General features: G+C 39.5%; 1 protein-coding gene across 2 annotated transcripts in view; it reads right to left on the bottom strand.

The window, feature by feature from the left end:
- Positions 1 to 697: 697 nt before the first annotated feature.
- The window catches only part of pcsk5a (proprotein convertase subtilisin/kexin type 5a), a 59,246-nt gene continuing 33,491 nt past the window's right edge, over positions 698 to 26,452 (bottom strand). The window contains exons 28-38 of one of the 2 annotated variants that reach the window (XR_013195643.1): positions 25,613 to 25,696; positions 25,307 to 25,505; positions 22,587 to 22,798; positions 21,956 to 22,198; positions 12,353 to 12,586; positions 10,922 to 11,096; positions 5,424 to 5,641; positions 4,395 to 4,495; positions 4,110 to 4,305; positions 1,829 to 3,244; positions 698 to 1,156 (exon numbers count right to left, since the gene is read on the bottom strand). Coding sequence is in view for 1 of the 2 variants with exons in the window: in XM_077206375.1 (XP_077062490.1) it covers positions 2,772 to 3,244; positions 4,110 to 4,305; positions 4,395 to 4,495; positions 5,424 to 5,641; positions 10,922 to 11,096; positions 12,353 to 12,586; positions 21,956 to 22,198; positions 22,587 to 22,798; positions 25,307 to 25,505; positions 25,613 to 25,696 (2,135 nt within the window). In the remaining variant the exon portion in view is untranslated. Of the gene's footprint in view, positions 3,245 to 4,109; positions 4,306 to 4,394; positions 4,496 to 5,423; positions 5,642 to 10,921; positions 11,097 to 12,352; positions 12,587 to 21,955; positions 22,199 to 22,586; positions 22,799 to 25,306; positions 25,506 to 25,612; positions 25,697 to 26,452 lie in introns of both variants that reach the window. The other variant, XM_077206375.1, reaches the window with a different exon arrangement.

The raw sequence follows: 26,452 nt of genomic DNA, 5'->3' as shown, positions 1-26,452 counted from the left end.
GAATTCATAGGAGTGAGGTCGTATGAATTCGAACGCATTAGCCACCTTGTAAAATTCGTACAAATTGCTGTGAGATCGGATTGGCTCTTCCTCTCCCATTGGCATCGCTCCCTCGAGAAGCACAAAGAGATCTTTTTTTTTAGATTTGGGAAATCTCGTAAACTACGATGAAGACAGTGTTACGATGTTAAAATTAGTTTTCGTTAACTTTTAGTTTGTTTCTCAGTATTTCCTGAGTTTCCTTGTTACTAAGTATGGTTTCATTGGTTGTCATGGTTATTTCTTTTTTCATTGATTTCAAACACCTGCTCCTTATTAGATCATTCGTTTTCTCAGTATATTTAGGCCTTGGTGTCAGATGTTCTTTGTCTAGTGTTGACTTAAGTTTGCACAGTTACGGTTCCTTTATTTTGTTTGTGTATTGTTGCCTTCTGTTTTGTTTGAAAAATTATCACAGCAATTAGATTACTCAATCACATACAAATATAAATATTTCCTCTGATATTACTTGATTAGTAATTTATGCATAGCATAATAAAATTTGGTTCAATATTTTTTGAGTAGTTCGGTATGATCAATATTGTGATGAAGGCACAAATGTAACCGGAGAGACAATCAAACATCTTGGGGCAGAAGTAGAATCTAATTTGGATAATTGGAATGCAGTAGGTACTTGGAATAGGAAATTAACACATAACATTGTTATACTTTTATTAAAATTTACAGTTTACACACTTTAACAACAAAAAATGACCAAAAGACAAAGTCATCAGTGGAAAAAAACAGCTCATTTGTAATTCTGCTACTAGCAAAAATATTGCATAGGATCTGTTGACTTAATGAACACGTTCCAAAAAAAAAAAAAAAAGGTGCCACTTTATATTAAGTGGCTTTAAGTACTATGTACTTACATAAAAAAAGTGCAATGTACTTATTGTGTTAATGTTGTGTTGTAAAACACTTGTGCTGCTGTTGAGGTGTGATAAGGGTAAGGTTAGGGTCAGGTGTGTGTGTGCTATGAGTAGGTTTAACGGTGGGTTAAAGGACAAGTTCGGTATTTTACACTTAAAGCCCTGTTTTAAGATCGTTTCTTATGAAATAGAACGGTTAAGATTGAAATTTGGACAAATGCTGCTGTCCCGAGAATTTTCGGTTTCTGTGGTAGCACCCCTCTACCTCGACAATGGTTTCATAGGGGCACTGGAACGATCATTCTTAAAACGCATTAAACTTTAGTTTACAAAGACGTGAAACTCATCGAGTGGTCTGGGGTGTTCACTGATATGCTCACACAAAAATCGCTGCAAAAGATGCTTTCCAACAGGTGTTTTACCATTCGTTGTAAAATTGTGGAACTGTTTTTCCAAATGCCTCATAACCGGACATTCTTCCATTGAGAGCTTGAATAATAGACACTCCAGCCCAGTTGGTGGCGATAATGCACCTTTGCCAATTGCAAGTTAACAACTTGTATTTCATTGAATACACAGAAGAAATGTTTGGATAGTGTAGCCTACGATTCCGCGACTGCATAAGACTACAGAAAGAATACAAACAACCCCATTTCCGTCTCCGGTGGCGGAGTAATACCGTACCTCACAGAACATCCAATACAAGTCAATGGAGTTGGACAAAAACTACGATAAAAACTGATGGAAAGCATCTTTTGCAGCGATTTTTGTGTGAGCATATTAGTGAACACCCCAGACCACTCGGTGAGTTTCACGTCTTTGTAATCTAAAGTTTAATGAATGATTGTTCCAGTGCCCCTATGAAACCATTGTGGAGGTGGGGAGGTGCTGCCACAGAAACCGAAAATTCTTGGGACAGCAGCATTTGTCCAAATTAAAATCTTAACCGTTCTATTTCATCAGAAACGATCTTAAAACAGGGCTTTACGTGTAAAATACCGAACTTGTCCTTTAAGGTGTAAGGGAAGGGTCAACAGTGTAATTACAAATGTAATTACATAAATTCATTACAGCTGTAATTACATGCAGGTATTTTCAAAATATAAATACAATGTAAATACATGTATGTACACAATACGTCCATTGTATCAAATTATTAATTTCAATGTAAGTGCATAGTACTTAAAGCCACTTAATATAAAGTGGGACCAAAAAAAATCACTCACACATGTAAAACGAAAAAAAAAAGAACACCACTCAGCTGTCTTCATAAAAGATGAAAAATGAAGGTCAAAAAAGACAAGGAGCTGAAAGCACCAACTACAGCATTAAATCTTAAAGTCCCCCTGTGGTGAAAACCAAGTTTTTAATATGTTGTTAAAAGTTGTTTATATGTCTATGTGGTGTTTTTAAATGTGGTTAAGACAAACCATGAGCAAATTCATAAGTCACTGCAGTGAACCAAAGCCAAATTGTTTCTAACGTCACAAACTACCTTGTAACCAATCACTTGTGATCGTCAACGAGTGGATCTTGAGCTGGTGTGAGTGCGTGGAGACGGGGCTAATTTGCATATTCATAGAACTGTGTATACTTAATGAGGCAAGGGTGTAAAGTTACATTCAAGCTATTTTAAGGCATAAAGCATTTTTTTAAGGAAAAAAAACTTTTAAATTTTTAATTTTGGTTATCAAATATGAGTTTTAAGGGATACAACTATAGACTACAGGGACCATTCACATATGAGAACTTTGCTGAACTCTTTAAAAATAATTTTCGAACACAATGTGGCTTTTGCATGCTAAGTGACAATTTTCAGTAATCCTGCAGAATATATTTTTGTTTAAACAGATGAAGGTGTTATCGGTAGTTGTAGCTCTCATCGTCATATTCTAACTCATCTTCCTGCTCGTCTCCCAGTTGCCCGTATCTGAATTTGCGATAAACAGTGCCATCCTGCCCCATGTACACAATATCTTCATCTTCATCATCTTCATCGTCATCATCCCGAGTCCCCTTCTGATCACCAAGATCTACTAGCTGTGACTCACGGAAAAGTCCAGAACTAGAGCTTGCTTGACCACCGTAGGCAGAAATGGATGATGATGTGTAGTAGCCATCTTTGCCGCCACCATGTCCCAGTTTTTCATACCCACGTGGGATACCGGTCTCTGGCATGGGCCGTTTGGAAAGAGAACGCTTAATGAGGATGATTACGGAGATTGAGGCAAAGACAAGCAGGATGGAGGTGGTGATAAAGAGTGGCAGGTTTCCTGTGTACTCTTCTTCCTCATGGTTTCGAAAGGCAAAGTTAGTGCTGAGGACACACTCACCTTAAATAGAGACAAAATATTGGTTTTAATGGCTGACACAACAAATAAACCAAGACATGACAACTATTTTTAAGTTACTAACTATTTTAGTATTAAAGGAACATTTCACCCTTAAATGAAAATTCCATCCCCAGCTCATTGTAAAAATAACTGTAATGACATTTCTGCTAAATATTATGTTACTTCATGCATGTTTTGCAGCACTTTCAAAGTGAAATGTCCAGTGAAGGCTCTAAAAGCACGATCAGTTATGTTCGATCAATGTAAATCTGGCAGGGTTTTATTACATTTACTGTTACGTATCCTAAAACTAACCAAGCATGAAAAAAAAAACAAAAAAAACATGATCGCTGAAGCAGATCTTATATACCATTAGCTTGTTTCCATAAGAGTCTGAGCTCCTTTCATGTGAATTTATTTGAATTTTTTTCAAATTTCACGGAACTCACATTAGTGTATAGTGGTGTGCCAGGTAAGCTAGTTTACTATATCAGAAAAGCCATGCATATGGAGCTGGGTCAAGTTATGCCATTATCAAAACGTATTAGTTTACAAATGATGCGCTATGGTAAAAATGCTTTGAGGTCATTGTGCAAGGAGCTGAAAATGAAAAGAAGTCTTTATTTATCAATAATCTCCCCCTGTAATCATAATTGGTATGAAAATGAATAAAAGTTGTTGATGTTTCACTGCCAATAGTGTTCATTTTAGGAAACTGCATTGAAGTAGATGAATTGGTAAGCTTTTAGAGTTTTGCAAAAATGTAGGTAAAGGCACATTTTCCTACAAGCCTTTGCTGTTGTTTTTTATGTCATTGATCAACCTGTTAGTAGCCTACTGGTAATATTTTGAAATGTCCAAATACCTCTAGTTTCAGTACAGTTACAGCACTCTTGATGAACTGGGGCTGTGTCTTCCTGCTCTGTGTTGGTGCAACAGGGCAGACAGCGCCCCCCTGCTGTCAGGATGAACTGTGCCGGACAGATGGTGCAGTTATAATGCCCAGGACCTTTACATTCAAAACAGGATTCATCACATGATTCACAGTTATAGCCCTGCTCCTGTAGAGAGATCACAAGAGCTATCAGGTGACCACATTCATAAAAAATATTAAAGTATAAAGTTAGACTGCACTAGAACAGAAGTTTACCTCAGACTTAACATATTCTCCTGTGATGCAGGGCGACTCGCAACCACCCTGTGTGAGTGTATAACCTGGGTGACATGACTCACAATCCTCAACACTCTTGCCTGTCAATCGAAAGGACATCGCAGTATTTTAGGTTTGAATTATTTAATAATTTACGGTTAAATATAGAATTTAATGTGAAATGTCCTTTTTTTTGTTTGTTAAAATGCTTTCTCATATCCCAGATACATACGCATATAACACTCACAAGTTGAAGAAAGAAACATTGTGGCTCTGTGTTTTCAAGACATTACCCTTTTTCCTTTGAGTTGGTGTGAGGTATATTCAGTTTGCATTCAAGTATATTCTATTATTGTGAAAAATGCATGTTAATCACAATTAAATTAAACTGTTATAGTTTAAATTTCTATTAAAGGCAATTAGTTGAAATTTCAGAGTTAAGAGTGATTTTTGACATACGTAGGACATATTTATAGGCAATTTCATTATAACGTCAATTTAATTTGGCTAAAGTGTACAGCTGAATGTACTGACAAGCATTTATGCTAAACTAAAATTTTATTGTATAGTATGTATTAAAATATATTTGAAATGACACATTTGTAATGATGAATTTGCAATTTAGTGCATTTAGGATATATTTACGATACATTCAAGATATTGAATAACACATGACAGTCAACATTAAAAGTGCTTGAGTATGTTAGTCAGCACACCAAAATATTCTTTAAAGAATGGCAAAAAGTATTAAAACATAATGATTTTACTTTTTACTTTTTACTTTTTGAAGTAAAACTTTTAATAAGAAATTATTTCAAGTGCATTTTAGAAAATTGTATTTAAGTGTGTTAAGAAGGTCATGAAAGTGTTCTCACTTAAGTGGCCTTTTATTTGATTAATAGTACATTTTTTTTGTCGAACACTACAGGTGTACTTTCAGTACAATTAAGTGCATTTCATTTTTCAAAGGGCCTGTGGAATTGACTAGTTTGTCTGAAATATCTGTCACATCTGTTAGCTGTTCCATACCTGTGCATGTTTTGCAGGTGGGGTGGCATGCCTCGCATGTTTTGTGGTGAGTGTCGTGGTAGTATGCATCAGGACAAGAGGACACACAGCGCCCCTGTTTCCTGATAAACAGCATCCCCTCTTTGCAGCTCACACACCCCTCGGCTCCGACCTGAAGACACTCCCCACAGCTCTCATCACACCGCTCACATGTCCTAGAGCCAGCTGAGGCATAGTAACTGGAAAGATTCAGTCATAAATATTAGAACACAGAAAATTGTAATGAAATGGCCTACTCCGGTTTGCCTCGCTGTCTTGCTGCCATGTGGTTTGCGTCTGTAAGCTCAGTATAGCTTTCTGTTTTGAATCTATATTTACTATAATTTATTCTTGTTTATATCGTTAAATATATCGTACTCATCAACCAGATATCTGATATTATCTAATTGTGTCTGTCACATTGATCTGACTTCGCTAGCTTTAATCTAAAACACTATTGCTCGCAAAACGCACTAGCCTTCCCCTAGCTTGTTAATCTGCCATCCGTGTTTGCCGTCTTTTTTCTCTCGCGCCTTTTTGAGTCCATCAAACAACTGTGGTGAGTAGGATCAGTCAACAAACACGGTGAGTCATGTCTTCTCCTATTATTGTCACTTGCACTTCACGTCATAGTATAGCCTCCTCTGTCACCGCCGAGGGCTTTACATGTGATAAATGCAGGGAGATAGTCAGGCTAACGGAGAAGATTTCAGAACTAGAGACACCCATCCAAACTTTAATCGAGGATAGCAAGAATGTAAGGGCTTTAGATACTGCTTTAGATGCGACTAGCTTAGTGAACTGTGTCCATTGTTCGGTTCCGTCTGTAGAACCTGTGCAGCAGGGCAACTGGGTGACGGTGAGACACTGTAGTCGCGGGACAAAACACCACTCTTCCGTTCCGATTACAACCGATTAACGAAAAATTAAGCTCCAACAACATTTCCAAACAGCACAGCATTGATGACTTTATTTTCCCTTTCAAAAGCTACAATCGATGCTGCACTGCTTAGCGCATTGAGAACATCTTTAATCGTGACCAGCTGTGAATATTGTGTGTAACACGTCAATAGAATTGACCCGGAGGTATAGCCTTGGACGGTGACGTCACAAACGTGCACCCGTGACACGAGGCTATAAATAGATGAGCCACAGCTGCATCGTCAGGTCTTTTGTTCCTGAGGTTTGTTTTTGGGGTCGAAGCTTACTAATATCGGGTCCTTCCATTCGACCTAGCCATGTTACATATACAATTGGCTAATACTGGCCCAGTCTCAAGATCTTGCGCTTATACATTGAGATCAATCCTCGCTCATCCTCTCTCTCTGGGGCTGAGATGCAACGCCAAGAAGAACATTCTCTCTCATGCCCAGAGGGTAACGTGCCGCTGGGTTAAATGGGACTCTGTCACCATCGGGGGCACAATCTGTCTCCCCTCGTGTCAAGACAATTTTTAACACCCTAAGCAACATCTGGCTAGGTCAAGACATTACATAGGTCTCATGGCAGCTGCGTCCACAGTGATCCCTCTGGGCCTTTTGCACATGAGACCACTTCAGTTGTGGCTCAAAACCAGGGGATTTAATCCATTCAATCCCTAAAGGCAAATGAGGGGAAGGGCATGCGCTGAGTGCTTCTGTCCTTTCAAAAAATCCATGTTTATGGTAAGGGTTACGCGCTGCGGCTTCGTGCCCTTTCTATGTGATTCAGACCACGGTTCCTTGCCTTGGGTCCCACTTTAGGTGCGTCTTGCCATTGCAGAATGCTAACGACAGACGCCTTCCTGTCGGGCTGGGTAGCGGTCTTATCCTGACCAAGTGTCGGGGTGTCCATGAGCAAGACACCTAACCCCAGCTTCTCCCAACGAGCTGGATGGCGCCTTGCATGGCTGACACTGCCGTTGGTGTATGAATGCATGAATGAGTGCGTGAATGGGTGAATGTGAGGCAATATGTAAAGCGCTTTGGTGGCCATTTTAATTAGTCATGGCCTAATGGTAACAGAGTTGGACTGGTGACCCAAAGTTTGCTGGTTCGATTCCAGTACCGGCAGGAATATGACTGAGGTGTCCTTGAGCAAGGCACCTATCCCCCAATCGCTCCCTGGGCGCCACTCAAGGCGCTGCCCGCTGCTCCGGGTGTGTGTATCCACGTTTGCAGTGTGTGTGTGATCACTACTCACTACTCTGCTTCTAATGTGTGTGCACTTACTTGGATGGGTTAAATGCCATCACGTGTCACTTTCACTTTTCACTTTCACTTAAGTGGTCATCCGGCCCAAGGGATCTGAAGAGGCATCATCTTGATTGGCACATCAATTGCCTCAAATGGATGGCTGTATTTTTGGCCCTGAAATACTTCCTCCAGGAGTTTAGGGACTATCATGTCCTAGTGCAGGTGGACAATACTATGGTAGTCGACTACGAAAATCGTCAGGCTGACTGTGTTCGCGCCTTCTAACAGGCAAGTGCAGCAGGCTCTTCTTTAGGGTCAGGACAAGTTCCTGTCCCTTAGGATGATTTGCACCCTTATGAGTCCTGGCCAAGGTTCTTCATCAAGGGTCCTTGCCTCTTACTAATTGCGCCTTGTTGCCTGAACAGAGTTTGGTTCTCGAAAATAATATCTCTCCTCGACGGCTCGCACTGGGCGATTCCGGAGAGGAGGGACCTTCTGTCTTAGGCGGAGGGCACGGTATTCCGTCCCAGGCCCGACCTGTGGAATCTTCATGTTCGGCCCCTAATGGATACCAGCTGAGGGACATTGGGATTTTACCTAACGTTATTGAGACCATTCTAACTGCTAGGGCCTCGTCCACTACAAATAATTATGCCAGTAAATGGGGTGTCTTTGAAAGGTGTTGCATGGCACATAATGCAAATCCAGTCAACTGCCAGATTGCCTCAGTTCTGGACTTCCTGCAGGAAAAGTTGTCGACAGGCACATGCCTCTCCATTCTCAGGGTTTATGTGGCCCCTCTTTCGGCTTGCCACGCCTTAGTTGGCAGGGCGCACCTCGTGAGACATCATCTGCTCGCTCTATTTATTCGTGGGGCCAGACGACTCAGGCCGCCTGTAAGAACCAGGGGGTTAAGATCCCTTAATGGGGATCCTTTGGACTTTAGAGTCAGGATCTTACAAACTTCTGACCCTAACAATGTTTTTTCTTATGCCTATTGCTTCTTTAAAAAGAATCAGGGAAATGCAGGCTCTGTCGATTTAGTCATCCTGCTTAGACTTTGCCCCAGGAATGGTGAAAGTGATTTTGCATCCTCATCCTGACTTCCTGCCTAAGGTTCCTTTCTAGACCGTACATCCGGTCACCCTTGAGGCCTTCTGCCCTCTGCCGTTCACAATGCCGGAGCAGGAGAGATCTCACAGACTGGGTCCAGTCCTTGTCTTCAGGCATACACTTTAGTCAGATGAAATAACAAGTTAATACAAAGGAGAAAATGTATTTCATTTAATCAAATTACTTTAACACGCAGAAAGACAATAACGCACAGAGACCTTCACCCACTGATCGGAAATGCCTCCTTTGGGCCGATTGAGTCGGGCTTACACAGTAAAGGAAGAGATGTCATATCGATCAGAAGTTCAGTATGGAGTACCACAAGGCTCAGTAGTAGGACCGTTGCTGTTCATCCTGTACATGCTACCCTTTGGAGATATCATTCGGAAGCATGGCATTAGTTTTCACTATTATGCTGATTAACTCAGCTCTATATTTCTTTCACCCCGACGAAATGCACCAATTCACAAAATTAACTGAACGCATAGCTGATATAAAAAAATTGGATGACTAGTAATTTCCTACTACTTAATTCTGAAAAAACAGATTTTCTAATTATTGGGCAAAAAACCTCAGTAAGTATTAACCCAGAATACTGTCTAACATTTGATGGCTGCTCTGTCAAGTCTTTCTTCGTCGGTTAGGAACCTGGGTGTGCTCTTTGATACCAATCTTTCATTTGAAAGTCATGTTTCTAGCATCTGTAAAACCGCATTCTTCTTAAAAATCTTCAAAATATATTTGAATTACGACATATGCTTTCAATGAAAAATGCGGAACAGTTAGTTAATGCGTTCATGACCTCAAGGTTAAATTATTGTAATGCTCTACTGGGTGGTTGCCCTGCACGCTTAATAAACAAAGTCCAGTTGGTCCAAAACGCAGCAGCTAGAGTTCTCACCAGAACCAGGAAGTATGACCATATTAGCTCCATTCTGTCAGCACTGCATTGGCTCCCTATTAAACATCATATACATTTTTAAATATTGCTGACTACTTAAAAAGCACTAAATGGTTTAGCTCCCCAGTACTTGAGCGAGTTCTTAATGCATTATAGTCCTTCACATCTACTGCTATCACAAAAATCTGGGCAGTTGATAATACCGAGAATATTAAAATCGACTGCAGGCGGTAGATCCTTCTACTCTTTAGCACCAAAACTTTGGAACAGTCTTCCTAACATTGTCTGGGAAGCAGACACACTCTGTCAGTTTAAATCTAGACTAAAATGCATTTACCTGGCATTCATATAGAACATTATACATTTCTATTATTCAAATCAGTTAAATGATTATTAGGCTGCATAGATTAGGTCAGCCGGAACCGGGGATACTTCCTATAACACCTGATATACTCTTTACATCATAAGAAGAATGGCATCTACGCTAATGTTAGTCTTTCCATTTATTCCAAGGTTTACTGAAGTAAGCCGGATCCGTACCGTATCCAGATCAGATGGTGGACCTGCGCCTGGACCCATCCACAACGCATCCCTGAAGTGCCAGCCTCATTAGCCCTGATGACCACGACTTCCAACCAGATGGAACTGGATAAATATTCTGAATGTCCGGATCCAATTTGACTTCTGACACATAATGCTGCCTGAATCATAATCACGGTTCGTTCGTTGGACAGAGGAGAACTGGCCCCCGACTGAGCCTGGGTTCTCAAAAGGTTTTTTTCTCCATTCTGTCACCTGATGGAGTTTTGGTTCCTTGCCACAGTTGCCTTGATTTTGGTTTGCTTAGTTGGGGACATTTAATACTCAACAATATTGTTGATCTTACTTACTTACACCTTACTTAAGGTGGATGATGACGCAATTTCCTTCTAGAAACAAACTTTGTTGTATTATTTTCATTGTATCACTGTGAAGCTGCTTTGATACAATCTGTATTGTAAAAAAGTGCTATATAAATAAAGGTGACTTGACTGTTAAAATATGTCAGTGCCATTGTTTTGTCTAAAGATGCACAACAGTATGTTTTTTTAAAGGCAGGTTTATAAAAAACTACTTGCATGTTCTAATTAAACTAAGGCCTAATTCTGAATTAATCTAAGCCCCGTCTGTGAAACCAGGCTTATAAATCACAACAATAAACTACGTAAAAAATTCCCCAGCTTCTGATAATCTATTACTCATTTATTCACTGCTGTTTATAAACCAACATAGGTATTCAGTATTGTAGTTACCCAGAGCGGCATGTGTCTACACATTCTTTGATGTCTCTGTAAAGGTGATCTCTGCAGCTCAGGCACTCGTGACTGTGCCGCCCCATACAGTCGAGGCAGTTAGGATGACAGGGTTCACAGCGCTGTGTTTCCCCTCTGAAGAATTCATCCGGACATACATTCACACAGCTGCCATCTGTGGATGAAGTGTAATCTTTGTTTACTACTTATGAAATATTATTTGAACCTGTGGATTTACGCCACACATTCAGCTGATTCTATGCTAACAAACATGCTTGAAACTAAGTTAAAAATGTCTACATTTGATATTTTAATACAATTGTATTTTCAAGACTGATTAACAAGACTGATCAACTGATTAACAAGAAAGCACATGGTGCACAAACACAGAAGGCAAAACAGAGTCCAAGACAGATGTCACAGTGTCAGACGCGCAGCAGCACAAAAATTAGCCAAATTTTAAAAATAAAACGATTACAATGTAAAAGATTAATATTATGTACATAAAGATATGGTGGAATCCGGCTTGTCCCGTAGATGGTCTGCTTGCGCAGTTTAACCTCGTACACAAACAGATCTGTTTGCGTTCAGTATTTCCGTTTGCAAATTCTGTCATGTAAATGGCGTGAGCGCAACTGGCTTTTAAAGGGAATGGGAGATGAGATCTGATTGGTTTATTTCACGTTACGCCCAAAACACACCCATTACTCATCAAGAGAATAGGTACAACCCTTTTAGACCATGCGCCGGGTGCGCTGACCATTTTTACCGTCATTAAATTAGCAAAAGTGGATTCGGACACGCCCTAAGTGCACTTGCGCCCTGCGCTTTAGATCATGCGCTTAGATCGTTAAAATAGGGTCTCAAAAGTTTGTCTGCAGATTTTGTCTCCATTTTTCAATGGGCTGCTGACATTAAAAACCGTATTATGTTAATGTTTTTGAACAATTAATAACTTATATTATATAATATAATAAAAAAGCAATCAAGTGCAATGGGCCCCTTTGATTTCCATTGTATTTTTTCTCTATACTATGGAAGTCAATGGGGTCCATCAACTGTTTTGTTACCCATATTCAATATGGGTTACCCATATTGGTTACCCAGTTATTCATATTCAAAATATCTTCTTTTGTTTTCAGCAGAAAAAAAGAAATTCATACAGTTTTGGAACAACTTGAGGGTGATTAAATGATGACAACATTTTCCTTTTTGGGTGAACTATCCCTTTAATGGCTGTTTTAAGAATGGACCTAGGACTCTAAACTGACCCAGAAGATCTAGAACATGCATTTGATTTCAAATATAAGGGATTACTCATTGCCCCTCTGATACAACTTTCTCCATTTCTCTGATTTCTTTGCACTGAAGTCGTCTTCCACTTTGCGAATCAAGAGAGTACCATACCATGCCTCAATTACATGAACTCACTGAGTAGATAGTGGTTCTGGTTGCAGCTGAGGCAGCTGTCCTGATGTGGGCCGGAGCACTCATGGCAATATTTGTGACACAAGTGACATTCTCCTTCATGGTTGCTGTAGTGGTGTGAGGGGCAGGTGGTGGGTGTAGTGCAGCGCCCATGGGCATCCATCGCCAGGCCCTCAGAGCAGCTAGTGCAGGATATGTCGTGAGGACCAGAACAGGTTAGACAGGAACTATCACAGGCTGTAGAACAGAGACAAAGGCCTTTCATCAACATCGTGTGACCTAGTTATGGTCATTAAAAATGTCATAATTTATAGAACAATCAACTTAATTGTAATTTAATTTTAATTCAATTGAAATGTTTGTGGTTCCCATTTTGGTAACACTTCACAATAAGTTTTAATTTGTTAACATGGACTAAGAAAGAACAATACTTCTACAGCATTTATTAATCTTAGTTAATGTTCATTTCAATATTTACTAATACATTCATAAAAATCAAAAGTTGTATTTGTTAACATTAGTTAATGCACTGTGAACTAACTTGAACAAAAATGAACAGATATGTATTAACCAATTTTAACAAAGATGAATAAATACTGTAACAAATGTATTGATCAATGTTAGTGTCAGTATTATGTTGTGTCTTGTGTTCATTTAATTGATGTGTGTTGGTTTCATGTGCTTCAGTTCAGAATTGATCACCTGCTATTTAGTCTCCTTGGTTACTGATTACTGGTTACTTGGTTACTCCTTGGTTACTTGACTACTGATTTAGTCTCCTTGGTTACTGATTCAGCTGTCTGTCGGTAAGTTCCCTGTGTATTTATACTCCTTGTTTCTTTCAGTTCATTATCGGGAGGTGAGGAGGATTTGGCAGGCGGTTGGCAAATGGCTGGATTGTGACTGGTGTACGAATGGTAGGATCTGACGTAGATTCTGGAAGCGATCCGGAAATGGAGGATGAAAGGTTTGAGGAAGATAGTGGGGGAAATTTAAGTTTAGGATGGAACGTTGATAAAACAAAGAAAAGGAAGAAATGTTGAGAGTTAATATCAGACTCGGAAAGGACAAGGAAAGAAGAAGGAGTATAAAGTAATGATAAAGTTTGCTACCGACTCTGTGAGTAACATCAACCCTTTGGAACTTACAAAAGAAATTTAAGAAAGTGTAGGGATTGTAGAGAATATAAAAACTTTGAAGGATGGAAGACTGTTGTTATTTTGTAACCATAGTAGCCAACAAAAAGTAACTTTGGGAATTAAATCAATGATTGGACATAAAATAGAATGCTCAATTCCAGAAGAGAGAAACTGGATTAGAGGTGTAATATCTGGAATTTCTTTGGATGTTTCAGATGAGATGATCAAAAGAAATGTAAAGGGGGCAGCAGTAAAGGAAGTAAGACGCTTGCAATGTTTCAGAAACAATGAGAAAACGGACAGTCTGTATTATGTTGGTCTTTGAGTTCAAATTTCCAGAGAGTATTTTTGGGATTTGTCAGTTATGGAGTCAGAGTATACATTCCTCCTCCAATAAGGTGTTTCAAATGCCAAAAATACAGACATGTGGCTGCCGTATGTAGAGGCAAACAAAGATGTGCAAGATGTGGAGGAGATCATGAGTATGGTAAATGCGGCCAAAGTAAAACCCAGAAATGCTGTAATTGTGGGGGAGAGCACAGTGTAGCTTTTGGAGGCTGTGATGTAAGGAAAGATGCAATTAAGGTCCAAAACGTGAGAATGGAAGAAGGAATATCATTTGCTGAAGCAATTAAAAAAGTAAAACAAACCCCCAAAGTAAGCATAGTAGAGGAGGCCCCTGTTAGCGTACTACCACAACCAAGTAAGATGCTGACACCAAGGAAAAAAATTGAATTGATTGAAGACAAAGTTTCATTCATAGCTTTTGTGGCAGAAGTGGTGAATTGTTCAGCACAGACTAAAAGTAGATCTGAAAGGATTAAGATAATCATTAGAGCTGCAGAAAAATATTTGGAATTGAAGAACAGATCAGTTGACATGATAAATGAAAGACTTGTGGTACAAGCAACAAACAGTCAGACATCATGTGGGGGCTCATAATGGCTTTGGTAATCTTGCAGTGGAATGCAAGAAGTTTAATTGCAAATGGGCAAGAATTTAAGCTTTTTATAGAAAATTGTGATGTGTACCCAGATATTATTTGTGTTCAGTAAACGTGGCTTAAACCACAGTTAAATTTTCTGATTTGTGGGTATGAGACAATTAGGAAATATAGAAATAAAGGAAATGGTGGTGGAGTAGTAACTTTTATTAAACAAGGTAAAGGATTTAGGAAAATTCAGGATAATAATGAGTATAAGGCTGTGGTAGTGGAGGAATGGGAAGGAAATCAGAGTATTAGGGTAATTAATTTTTATAATCCATGTGACAAGCTAACTAAGGATATGATGGAAAATATCGGAGGAATTGGGGACTTTAAAATGGTGTGGTGATTTTAATGCACACAGTACTTTATGGGGGAGTTTTAATACTGATTATAATGGATTGATCATGGAAGATATGATGAACTGGGAGAGCTAGTATGCATTAATGACGGAAGCTACACAAGAGTTAATCTTTCTAAATGCAATATTCTGTGTTAGATTTGAGAATAGTATCAGAAAATTTAGCTTGTAGGTGTGATTGGAAAGTATTGAATGAAAGTACTATTGGTAGTGATCATTTTCCTGTGTGTAGTACAATTGGAGTAGACTTAATAAAAAAAGTCTACAAATTTCTAGGTGGAATTTTAAATCAGGGGATTGGGAGTTGTACTTAGAGATATGTCATAATACAATGGCTGAAATTAATGAGGAAGTTATTGATGTTTTAAATTAAAAAATTAGTAAGGTTCTTAGGAGCACAGCAGAATAAGTATTTGGAGAAAGAAGGCATGTAGTAGGAGAAGAATTGTTCCATGGAGGAATGAAGAATGCAATGTGGCAATTAAAGAACGAAACAAAACGCTTAAAGTAAGAAGATCTATTAGCTATGTTGACTTTGTTCATAAAAAAGCTCAGGTAATTGTGAGGAGGGTTATCAGGACAGCAAAAAGAAATCATTGGAGAGAGTATTGCAATAGTATTGGGGGAAACATTGGAATCAACGAGATTTGGAATATGATTAGAAAAATGGGAGAAAAACAAAGAAATGATAGTATTCCGACGATAATTCATAAAGGAAGTAGTTGTGTCTGATAGTAGAAAGGCAGAGATACTAGCACAAACATTTGTGAAAGTACATAGTAATGAAAATATATCAAATGACATGATGAAGTTAAGGGAACAGAGTGTGAGGAAGAATCCACATATATTGGAAGCTAAGGAGTCAGCTGGAGATACAATGGATTATGAATTAACTTTGTATGAGTTAAAAAGAGCAATTGCAGGGACTAAACAAATTTCTCTAGGTAGGGATGAGATATGCTATGAAATGATTATGCATTTATCAGATCCTTCATTAAATGTCATTTTAAATCTGTATAATAAGGTATGGAATTCAGGAAAGCTTCCAATGGAATGGAAACATGGAGTAATTATCCCAGTAGCAAAACCAGGAAAAGATCATATGCAACCCATTAATTATAGCATGTTATGATCCAAGATGATCCAAGATCCAATGTTATGACTATGTTATGTTATGTTATGAATGTTATGTTATGTTATGTTATGTTATGTTATGTTATGTTATGTTATGAATCATAACATTTGATCCAAGATCCAATGTTATGATCCAAGATGGCGCCGCGGATGGCTGCCTCGGTGTGGAGCTCTCCAGCTATTGTGTTGTTTTTGTTCGTTTGTTCTGCGTTTAGTCATTCTTTTCCTATCAGTTTCACCAAAGACGAACTACTGGACATTAGGAAACACACACCAGAGACCTTTTCTACAGTTTTTGATTATTCGGACGTTTTGCTGGACATTCTCGTCGGAGGTGCAGCGTTGTTGTTCAAACGCGCGTTCAGACGCAAACGCGGGAAGCGAGCCGGCGCGCTGGTTAAACTCCGCGAGCGCGGCCTGCGCACTGCACTCCCCAGTATTCATCTCGCGAATCTCCGATCCCTTCCTAACAAAACGGATGAACTTCTTCTCCTCACCCACACTAACAAGGATTTTTTAAACTCTGCTGCTTTGTGCTTCACTGAAACCTGGCTGAGTGAAGCCATACCGAACAACGCAATACATCTGCCGGGCTTCCAGCTGTTCCGAGCGGATCGCATCGCGGAGCTAACGGGGAAAACGAGAGGTGGTGGATTGTGTTTCTACATTAACGAAAGTTGGTGTTCAGATGTAACAACACTGAAGAAGATGTGCTCTCCTAATTTAGAGGCACATTTCATAAACTGTAAACCCTTCTACTCGCCTCGGGAATTTTCCTCTTTCATTCTCGTGAATGTTTACATCCCTCCAGACGCGTGCGTGAGCGCGGCGCTACAACAGCTGGCTGAACAAATATCTGAAACGGAACAAAGGTACCCAGACTCTCTTTTAATCATTCTTGGGGATTTTAACAAAGCAAATCTTTCCCGTGAACTACCAAAATACAGACAGCACCTTACATGTCCCACCAGAGACAGTAATATACTGGACCACTGTTACACCACAATAAGAAATGCCTATCACTCCGTCCCACGGGCAGCTTTGGGGCTCTCTGATCACTGTTTGGTTCATCTCATACCGACCTACAGGCAGAAACTGAAATCAGCTAAACCTGGAATAAGGACTGTAAAAAGATGGACTAATGAAGCAGAGCAGAATCTACAGGCCTGCTTTGATTGCACTGATTGGACTGTTTTTGAAGCTGCTACCAATGATCTGGATGAGCTCACAGATACTGTAACATCATATATAAGTTTCTGTGAGGATACATGCATTCCTACCAGGACATTCTTATCATTCACTAATGATAAACCATGGTTTACTGGGAAACTCAAACACCTTCGTCATGCCAAAGAGGATGCTTACAGAAGTGGGGATAAAATCTTGTATAACCAGGCCAGAAACAGATTGACAAAGGAGATCAGAGTTGCTAAAAGGAACTACTCTGATAAACTGAAAAACCAGTTTTCATCCAACGACCCATCATCAGTCTGGAATGGCCTGAGGAACATCACCAACTACAAGTCACCATCCCCTCGATCTGTGGACAATCAACACCTGGCTGACGATTTAAATTCATTTTACTGCCGGTTTGAAAAGCCTTCATTAACACCACACACCCGGTCTGATCTGCACTTCACACTTTCACCATCACCTCCTGCACTCAAATTATCACTCCCCCCTCCTGCCATCCAACCTGAGCTTAAGGTCTGTGTGGAGGACGTGAGCCGAGTCTTCAAAAAACAGAAGACTAGGAAAGCCTCAGGCCCAGACGGCATCTCATCTGCTTGTTTAAAAGCCTGCGCTGACCAACTGGCCCCGGTCTTCACGCAGATCTTCAACAGATCATTGGAGCAGTGTGAAGTTCCCTGCTGCTTCAAACGCTCCACTATCATTCCTGTCCCCAAAAAACCCAAAATCACTGGACTTAATGACTACAGACCTGTCGCTCTCACGTCTGTGGTCATTAAGTCGTTTGAAAGACTGGTGCTGGCCCACCTGAAGGACCTCACTGGACCCTTGCTGGATCCCTTTCAGTTTGCTTACAGAGCAAATAGGTCTGTGGATGATGCAGTCAACATGGGACTGCATTATATCCTGCAACATCTCGACAGACCAGGGACTTATGCAAGGATCCTCTTTGTGGACTTCAGTTCGGCCTTCAATACCATCATGCCTGGTCTTCTCACAGCCAAACTGACCCAGCTCTCCATACCATCCTCGATCTGTCAGTGGATCACCAGCTTCCTGACGGACCGGCAGCAGCGAGTGAGACTGGGGAAACACACATCCAAGACACTCACAATCAGCACCGGAGCCCCCCAAGGGTGCGTTCTCTCCCCACTGCTCTTCTCCCTGTACACTAATGACTGCACTTCTAAAGACCCCACTGTCAAGCTCCTGAAATTTGCAGACGACACCACTGTCATCGGTCTCATCCAAAACGGTGACGAGTCTGCTTACAGACTGGAGGTTGAACAGCTGGCTGCCTGGTGCAGTTATAACAACCTTGAGCTGAACACGCTCAAAACAGTGGAGATGATCGTGGACTTCAGGAGGAACAGCCCAGCACTCCCCCCACTCACCATCATGAACAGCACTGTGGAAGCAGTGGAGTCATTCAGGTTCCTGGGCACTATCATCTCTCAGGACCTGAAGTGGGACAATCACATTGACTACACTGTGAAAAAGGCCCAGCAGAGACTGTACTTCCTTTGCCGGCTGAGGAAGTTCAACCTGCCACAGGATCTGCTGATTCAGTTCTACTCAGCCGTCATTGAGTCTGTCTTGTGCGCTTCCATCACTGTCTGGTTTGGTTCAGCTACCAAATCAGACATCAGGAGACTACAACGGACAGTCTGGACTGCGGAGAGGATCATTGGTGCCCCCCTGCCAAACCTCCAGGACCTGTACTCTTCCAGAGTGAGGAAGAGAGCAGGTAAAATCATCACAGACTCCACTCACCATGGACACCACCTGTTTGAACTGTTACCATCAAGACGGAGACTCAGATCACTGGCCGCAAGAACATCTCGGCACAGAAACAGTTTCTTCCCACAGGCCATTTCCCTCCTGAACAGTTAACACTCCTCCCAAGGCATATGCCTGTAAGTGCAATACTCCCACTGTTTAGTACAATATCCTACAACTCAGGTGATCCTTATATGTAGATTTATTTATTTATAATATTCAAAACACTGTAAATAGGTTCATAATCTGTAAATCTGAAAATGTCTATTCTGACTAAACCAAACTGTGATAGTTTTATTCTCATATATTTATATTTTTATTTTTATTTTTTTTATTCTTATAATTTGTAGTATTATGTTTCATGTTTCATGTTGTATTTGTATTTGTATAGTCCACTGGAAGCCTCAGTACCAAAACAAATTCCTTGTGTGTGCAAGCACACTTGGCAATAAAGCTCTTTCTGATTCTGATTCTGATTCTGATAGGCCTATAGCTCTAACCTCAAATATATGCAAGATTATGGAGCATACGGTAATGTGCAGGCTGGTTTATGTTATCGAGAGGAGGGATATCTTCACCCCCTACCAAAGTGGCTTTATAAAAGGGAGAAACACTATGGATTCTGTGTTGTGTTTGGAACCTGACATAAGAAAGACTCAGATTAATAAAGGAGTTTTGGTAGGTGTCTTTCTTGAAGTTGAAAAGGTAGGTGTCTTTCTTGACGTTGAAAAGGCATATGATATGTTGTGGAAGGAGTTTTAATTAAGCTGGATATGATAGGAATAAAAGTTAAAATGTATAACTGGGTTATGAACTTTCTGTTAAATAGAACTATTCAAGTCAGAGTGGGATGTGAGTATTCTCCGATTTATGTAATCGAGAATGGAACTCCTCAAGGAAGTGTTAGCAGTCCAATTTTGTTTAACTTAATGATCAATGACATTTTTTCTCAGATAGAACCTGGGATAGGGATATCTTTATATGCTGATGATGCTGCAATATGGAAAAGAGGTAGGAATGTTAAGTTTGTACAGGAAAAGGTTCAAAATGCTGTCAAATTGATAGAAAACTGGGCTAATACATGGGGCTTTAGGCTCTCTATGGCAAAAACACAAGTAATTTGTTTTTCAAAAAAGAAGACGAACCCTACTATAAATATTAAAATGTATAGAGAAACATTGGAGCAGAAATCAGTTGTTAGGTTTTTAAGAGTATGGATGGTCTCAAAATTAAATTTCAGAGTACATGTATAGAAAATTATAGATAAATGTAAAAAAGTGATCAATATAATGAAATCTAGCTGGAGCTGAATGGGGAGCATATTCAGAATCAAGCATTAAGGATATGTTGTGGAGCAATAAGATCATCACCAGAGGCATCACTTAATGTTGAGCTGGGTGTAATGCCACTGGAAATGAGAAGGATTAAGTTAAGAATGAGATACTGGGCAAACATAAAAGGTCAAATGGAAAATCATCCAGTTAAGAATGTTTTAAGTGACTGTTGGGAATATAACTATAAAAAACCGAACAAGTTTTGGATGGTTTATTAATGAGGAGGCAAGAGAAATAATTAAAGATGTTAATATTGCCACTTGTGTGGTTCTGCCAACAATTCCTCCTTGTTTTTTTCCAATAACTTCTATAGATATCCAGTTACACAAAGACAAACATAATGAGGAGAATATCCTGGATAGAGTAAAGGTACAAGATTACATAGATCATAGATATTATAGTGCCATCCAGATATATACCGATGGCCCAAAGATCCAGATTATGGTATAACATCTGCAGCAGTTTTCATACCGCAATTTAAAGTTAACATTTCGAAAGAACTTGAGATCACATCTCAGTATTTACATCAGAATTAATAGCAATTATATTAGCATTACAGTGGGTCGAAGATGTTCAGCCAATCAAATCAGTTATATGCACTGACTCTTTATCTGCAATTGAAAGTCTAGCAAGTGGTACTTCTATAGCAAGACAGGACTTAATTTTTGAAATATTCAAAGTCTTTTTAGAATCAGAGAATTGAGAATCATTATTCTTTTTCTTTGGATACCAGCTCAAATGGGGTGGCAGGAAATGAAGAGGTGGATAGTTTAGCCAAACAGGCCATAACATTTCAAGAAGTTGATATTAAAATTGCATGGAGTAAGACTGAGATAAAAAGTATAATAGCAAAGGAAATTAGGAAGAAATGGCAGAAGGAGTGGGATAGTGGAAATATGGGTCGACATTTATACAAAATTCAAGAAACAGTTGGTTTAGAAAGAAGAAATTTTGGAAATAGGAGGAAGGATGTTATAATTTCAATAATGCATATTGGCCATTGTCTACTAAATCAAAGTATGGTCAGGATTGGGAAACACCAGACTGGGTATTGTGACAAATGTAGTTCCGAAAATCTGGAAACAGTAGAACATGTATCATTAAAATGTGAGGCTTATGCAAGAGAAAGATTTAAATTATTTCAAGCATTAAGAAAAATGGAAATGGAAGTTTTTTCTATACAAGCATTATTAGGTAATGGCCCGGAGAAATTTAAAATGTATGAAGAAGTATTTCATTTTTTAAAAGACACTCATTTAAGTAACAGGATTTAGGTCACTACTACCATAACGTTATCCACACTCCAATCCAGTAGGTGGCGGGAATGCACCATTAAAGTTTGGTTTGCCAACCGCCATTAAACTTGAAAGAAGAAGAAGTTCATTATCGGTTCTCGTCTAGTTTGTGTGATCGTTCTGTCTGCCTTATCATGCTATGTATTATCTTCATGTTTATTAAAGAAAGTTAGCATTTAATCTTCCTCGTTTTCATTCTGAGAACTACCACATCAGTTGTGACAGTTAGTTAATACTTTAACTAATGTTAACAAATGAAACCTTAATGTAAAGTGTTACAATTATTTTAAACCTATACTTTTAGTCTTTTATGGTTTATATTAAATATTTTTTTACAGTAAGTAAAACAAGTACATTTTCAACAGTAAGGAAAGTAATGTAGTCTCACCCATGCACTCTCTGGACCTGCTTTCTCTGTAAGTATGTGAGGGACAGGGGGAAAGACATGCTCCGTTGTGTAGTGTGCTGTCACGTTCAAAACATGCATCACAATTGGTCGATTCAGGTCCATCACATAACAAACAATCCGTGTGGCAACGTTTACAAATGCCTTGATCCGTGTCCTCGAAAAATCCATCAGGACACACCACTATACACTGACCCTGATGCAGGAAGAAGTCTTCCTTACACTCTAGAGTTGGAGGACAGAAAAATTGAAGATAAAGTGAGATATACGGGTGAATAGGGCTAGTTATAAACGGTATAAACATTTCCAAAAATGCTAGCATGACGAAACTTGACGATTGCATTTACTAGTCGCCATATCAACACTATATAGAGACATTATATAGAAATTGTGCTAAAATTAAAAAATCTTGTCAAAACATTGCTGAATAATATAATAATAAGAAACATAATATATGTACTATAGGTTATAAATTAATTGCACCCTTTAGAAGTAAGTTGTAGAAGAAGTGTAGAAGAAGACTGTTGGCACATCAATAACACATGTTTGTTACTATAACTTTTTGGATTAGTTCACGAAAACATGCAACATCTGTAAAAAAAATTATTCTCACCTGTACAGCTGTCCTCAGAGCAAATAACACAGCTCTCTGGACACTGCACACACTCCCCGTTCCACGACGTGTGTCCAGACGGACAGCTTGCCACACACTGATGTTTGTGTAGCAGCAGCATCTCCTCACAGCTCAGACAATGTGTTGCATTCTTCTCACAGGACGTACAACCAGATGCACAGCTCTTACACACCTGACCCACAGGGTATCCTCTGAACACACAATTACAGACATGCAGACACACCATTTGATTAAAAAAATTATATCTAATACAATATCTACAACATACCGTAACAGCAGTGTGTCAACAACTATGTAAAGTAAATTTGTTTTAAAGTTTTAAGTACCCCTGTGGTTATATGTCTATGTGGTGTTTTCATATGCTTTAAGACAAACCATGTGCAAATGCGCAAGTCAACATCATTGCTGTGTATTTTCTCTTTAAAACTGCAGTGTACCAAAGACCGTCTCAAAAACGCAGTTTGAAATCACTGGTGTTTATGACGTCACAAACTACCTTATAAACAATCATATCAACGTGGGATCATCAACGAGTGGATCTCTGAGCTGGTGTGAGTGAGTGGAGGCGGGGCTAATTTGCATATTCATAGAATCCCAAATTCAGTATTTCCGAAAATTAGAATATTACTTAAGACCATCACAATAAAAGGATTTTTTGAAATGTTGGCCAACTGAAAAGTAAGAACATGAAAAGTATGAGCATGTACAGCCCTCAATACTTAGTTGGGGCTCCTTTTGTCTGAATTACTGCAGCAATGCGGCGTGGCATGGAGTCGATCAGTCTGTGGCACTGCTCAGGTGTTATGAGAGCCCAGGTTGCTCTGATAGTGACCTTCAGCTCTTCTGCATTGTTTTTTTTTTGGGGGGAGTTTGCTGGCCAATTAAGAACAGGGATACCATGGTCCTTAAACCAGGTACTGGTAGCTTTGGCACTGTGTGCAGGTGCCAAGTCCTGTTGGAAAATGAAATCTGCATCTCCATAAAGTTGGTCAGCAACAGGAAGCATGAAGTGCTCTAAAACTTCCCGGTAGACGGCTGCGTTGACCTTGGACCTCAGAAAACACAGTGGACCAACACCAGCAGATGACATGCCACCCCAAACCATCACTGACTGTGGAAACTTTACATTGGACTTCAAGCAACGTGGATTCTGTGCCTCTCCTTTCTTCCTCCAGACTCTGGGACCTTGATTTCCAAAGGAAATGCAAAATTTACTTTCATCAGAGAAGATAACTTTGGACCACTCAGCAGCAGTCCAGTCCTTTTTGTCTTTAGCCCAGACGAGACGCTTCTGATGCTGTGTCTTGTTCAAGAGTGGCTTGACACAAGGAATGCGACAGCTGAAACCCATGTCTTGCATACGTCTGTGCGTGGTGGTTCTTGAAGCAATGACTCCAGCTGCAGTCTGTTCTTTGTGAATCTCCCCTACATTTTTAAATGGGTTTTGTTTCATAATCCTCTCCAGGGTGCGGTTATCCCTCTTGCTTTTTTCTACCACATCTTTTCCTTCCCTCTGCCTCTCTATTAATGTGCTTGGACACAGAGCTCTGTGAACAGCCAGCCTCTTAAGCAATGACATTTTGTGTCTTGCCCTCCTTGTGCAAGATGTCAATGGTCGTCTTTTGGACAGCTGTCAAGTCAGCAGTCTTCGCCATGATTGTGTAGCCTACAGAACTAGACTGAGAGACCATTTAAAGGCCTTTGCAGGTGTTTTGAGTTAATTAGCTGATTAGAGTGTGGCACCAGGTGTCTTCGATATTGAACCTTTTCACAATATTCTAATTTTCTGAGATACTGAGTCTGGGGTTTTCATTAGTTGTCAGTTATAATAATCAAAATTAAAAGGAATGAACACTTGAAATATATCAGTCTGTGTGTAATGAATGAATATAATATCCAAATTACACTTTTTGAATGGAATTAATGAAATAAATAAACTTTTTGATGTTATTCTAATTATATGACCAGCACCTTTACTATATGAGGCAATGGTGTAAAGCTACGTTCAAGCTATTTTCAGGCATGAAGAATTCTTTTTTCAAGGAAAGATCTTTAAATTTGTCATTTTGGTGATCAAAGATGAATTTTAAGGGATACAATTATTGACTACAGGGGGACTTTAAGTAATTTAAGTTGTTTATTTAATTTAAGTTGTAAATAGTGTAATTGATTTGATTTAACACCAATGCGTTACCCTTACTCGATTTATTGCAATTTTGGTAACACTTTATTTTGATGGTCCCGTTTGAACATTCTGTTGACTATAAGTAACTTTACAACTACACGTCAACCAATTACAGTATTAGTAGACTGGCTGCTTAATATCTGCTAACTCTTTATTGTGATGGTCCTCCAACAGATATTCTACTGACTATAAGTAACTTTGCAACTACATGTCAACATATTCTAACCTTAACCTTACCAGTCTACTGATACTCTACTAACACTCTAATGAGAGTTGGTAGATATGTAGCTGTAACATTATTTATAGTCAACAGAATGTGTTAAAGGAACCATCAAAATAAAGTGAAACCCTTCTTTTTCACTAGCATGTCTCTTGGCAGTTGAGGATTTTGAGCCTACATTCAGTACGAGTACAATACTTAAGTACAATATTTTGTATACTTTATTAATGTGGTTTTCAGGTATTCTTTTTACATCTGCATTACATACTTTAAGTGTCTGTAAATGGTTCTAACCTAGTGCACTTGCGCACACATTGGCCAGCCTGCAAATAAAGAAGGCTTTTACGTGCTGACTGGCAGCGTGTGCAGAGCTGTTCGTCCTGGCACTGGGTACAACCTTGTGGGCAATACTCGCAGTACCCACTTTCCTTGCTGCCAAATCTGCCCGTTGGGCATCGTGCCACACACTTCTGATCTGCAGTCAGATATCGACCTGAAACACACATACATAAAGTCTATTCACATTCATCCAAGCCTTCATGCATCCAACCAAAGATTTTTCCATCCATCATATTTTTCATTGAGTTGCAAATGTTGTACCTTTGACACATGTGTTGCATTGAGTCATCATTTTCCCCGAGCAGGATTTGCATGAAGCATGACAGGCCTCACATTCCGCATCATCTGAAAGATGATAACCAGCAAAAATTTTATAACTGAACCATCCCTTGTCAAAAAGAAATGTGCTTAATTGTTTTAAAGCAACACTATGTCGTTTTTAAACCTTCATTATATATTTCCAAGACCCTTGAGATGGTACATCGACTTACAATAGGTTGAATGTAATGTCTGCCGTAGCCTGACAGTGTCTGTATTGCTTTTACTGGCACTATGTAACTTCAGGTTTCGGGTAGTAACCCGAGCACAAAAAAAACCTACAAAATTCGACTGCTTTACGGCATACGTCACTTCCCCCACTTCCTCAGATTCTGACGTAAGCCCAACTAGCATTTGATACCCGTCTGTATGTTGTTGCAATGACCGAAGCAACAACTAAAAGGAAGAAGGCAAAGGTTTTGTCAGAGGAGACTAAAAGAAGAAAAAGGGAGAGTGACAAATTAAAAGACCGGACCAGGATCACTATTGGAGGGAGAGCGTGAGCTACGCGATCTTTTGACATTTGAAAAAAATAAAACCCATGAAATTATATTCATATGACATGCTGAAATATATGCCACTGTACCTGGGATGAAGACATTTCACATGCAACGCTGGCAGTCTGCCCGCGAGAACTCGCCTTGTCAACAAATGCACACGTGTATCCTCTGGTGTAACCAAGACAGATTTTACGACAGTAGTAGAAGACAATACTGTTTCCCAACTGTAGGGGGACCCCGAGAGCAAAAACCGCAAAAACAACATAGTGTTGCTTTAAATGTG

The sequence above is a fragment of the Siphateles boraxobius genome, unplaced genomic scaffold, assembly GCF_051911475.1.
Source record: "Siphateles boraxobius isolate OS27281-9 unplaced genomic scaffold, OSU_SipBor_1 56, whole genome shotgun sequence".
In the NCBI taxonomy this organism is placed as follows: Eukaryota; Metazoa; Chordata; class Actinopteri; order Cypriniformes; family Leuciscidae; genus Siphateles; species Siphateles boraxobius.
Note: the sequence above shows the minus strand (reverse complement) of the source record. Positions and strands in the feature narration are given on the sequence as shown.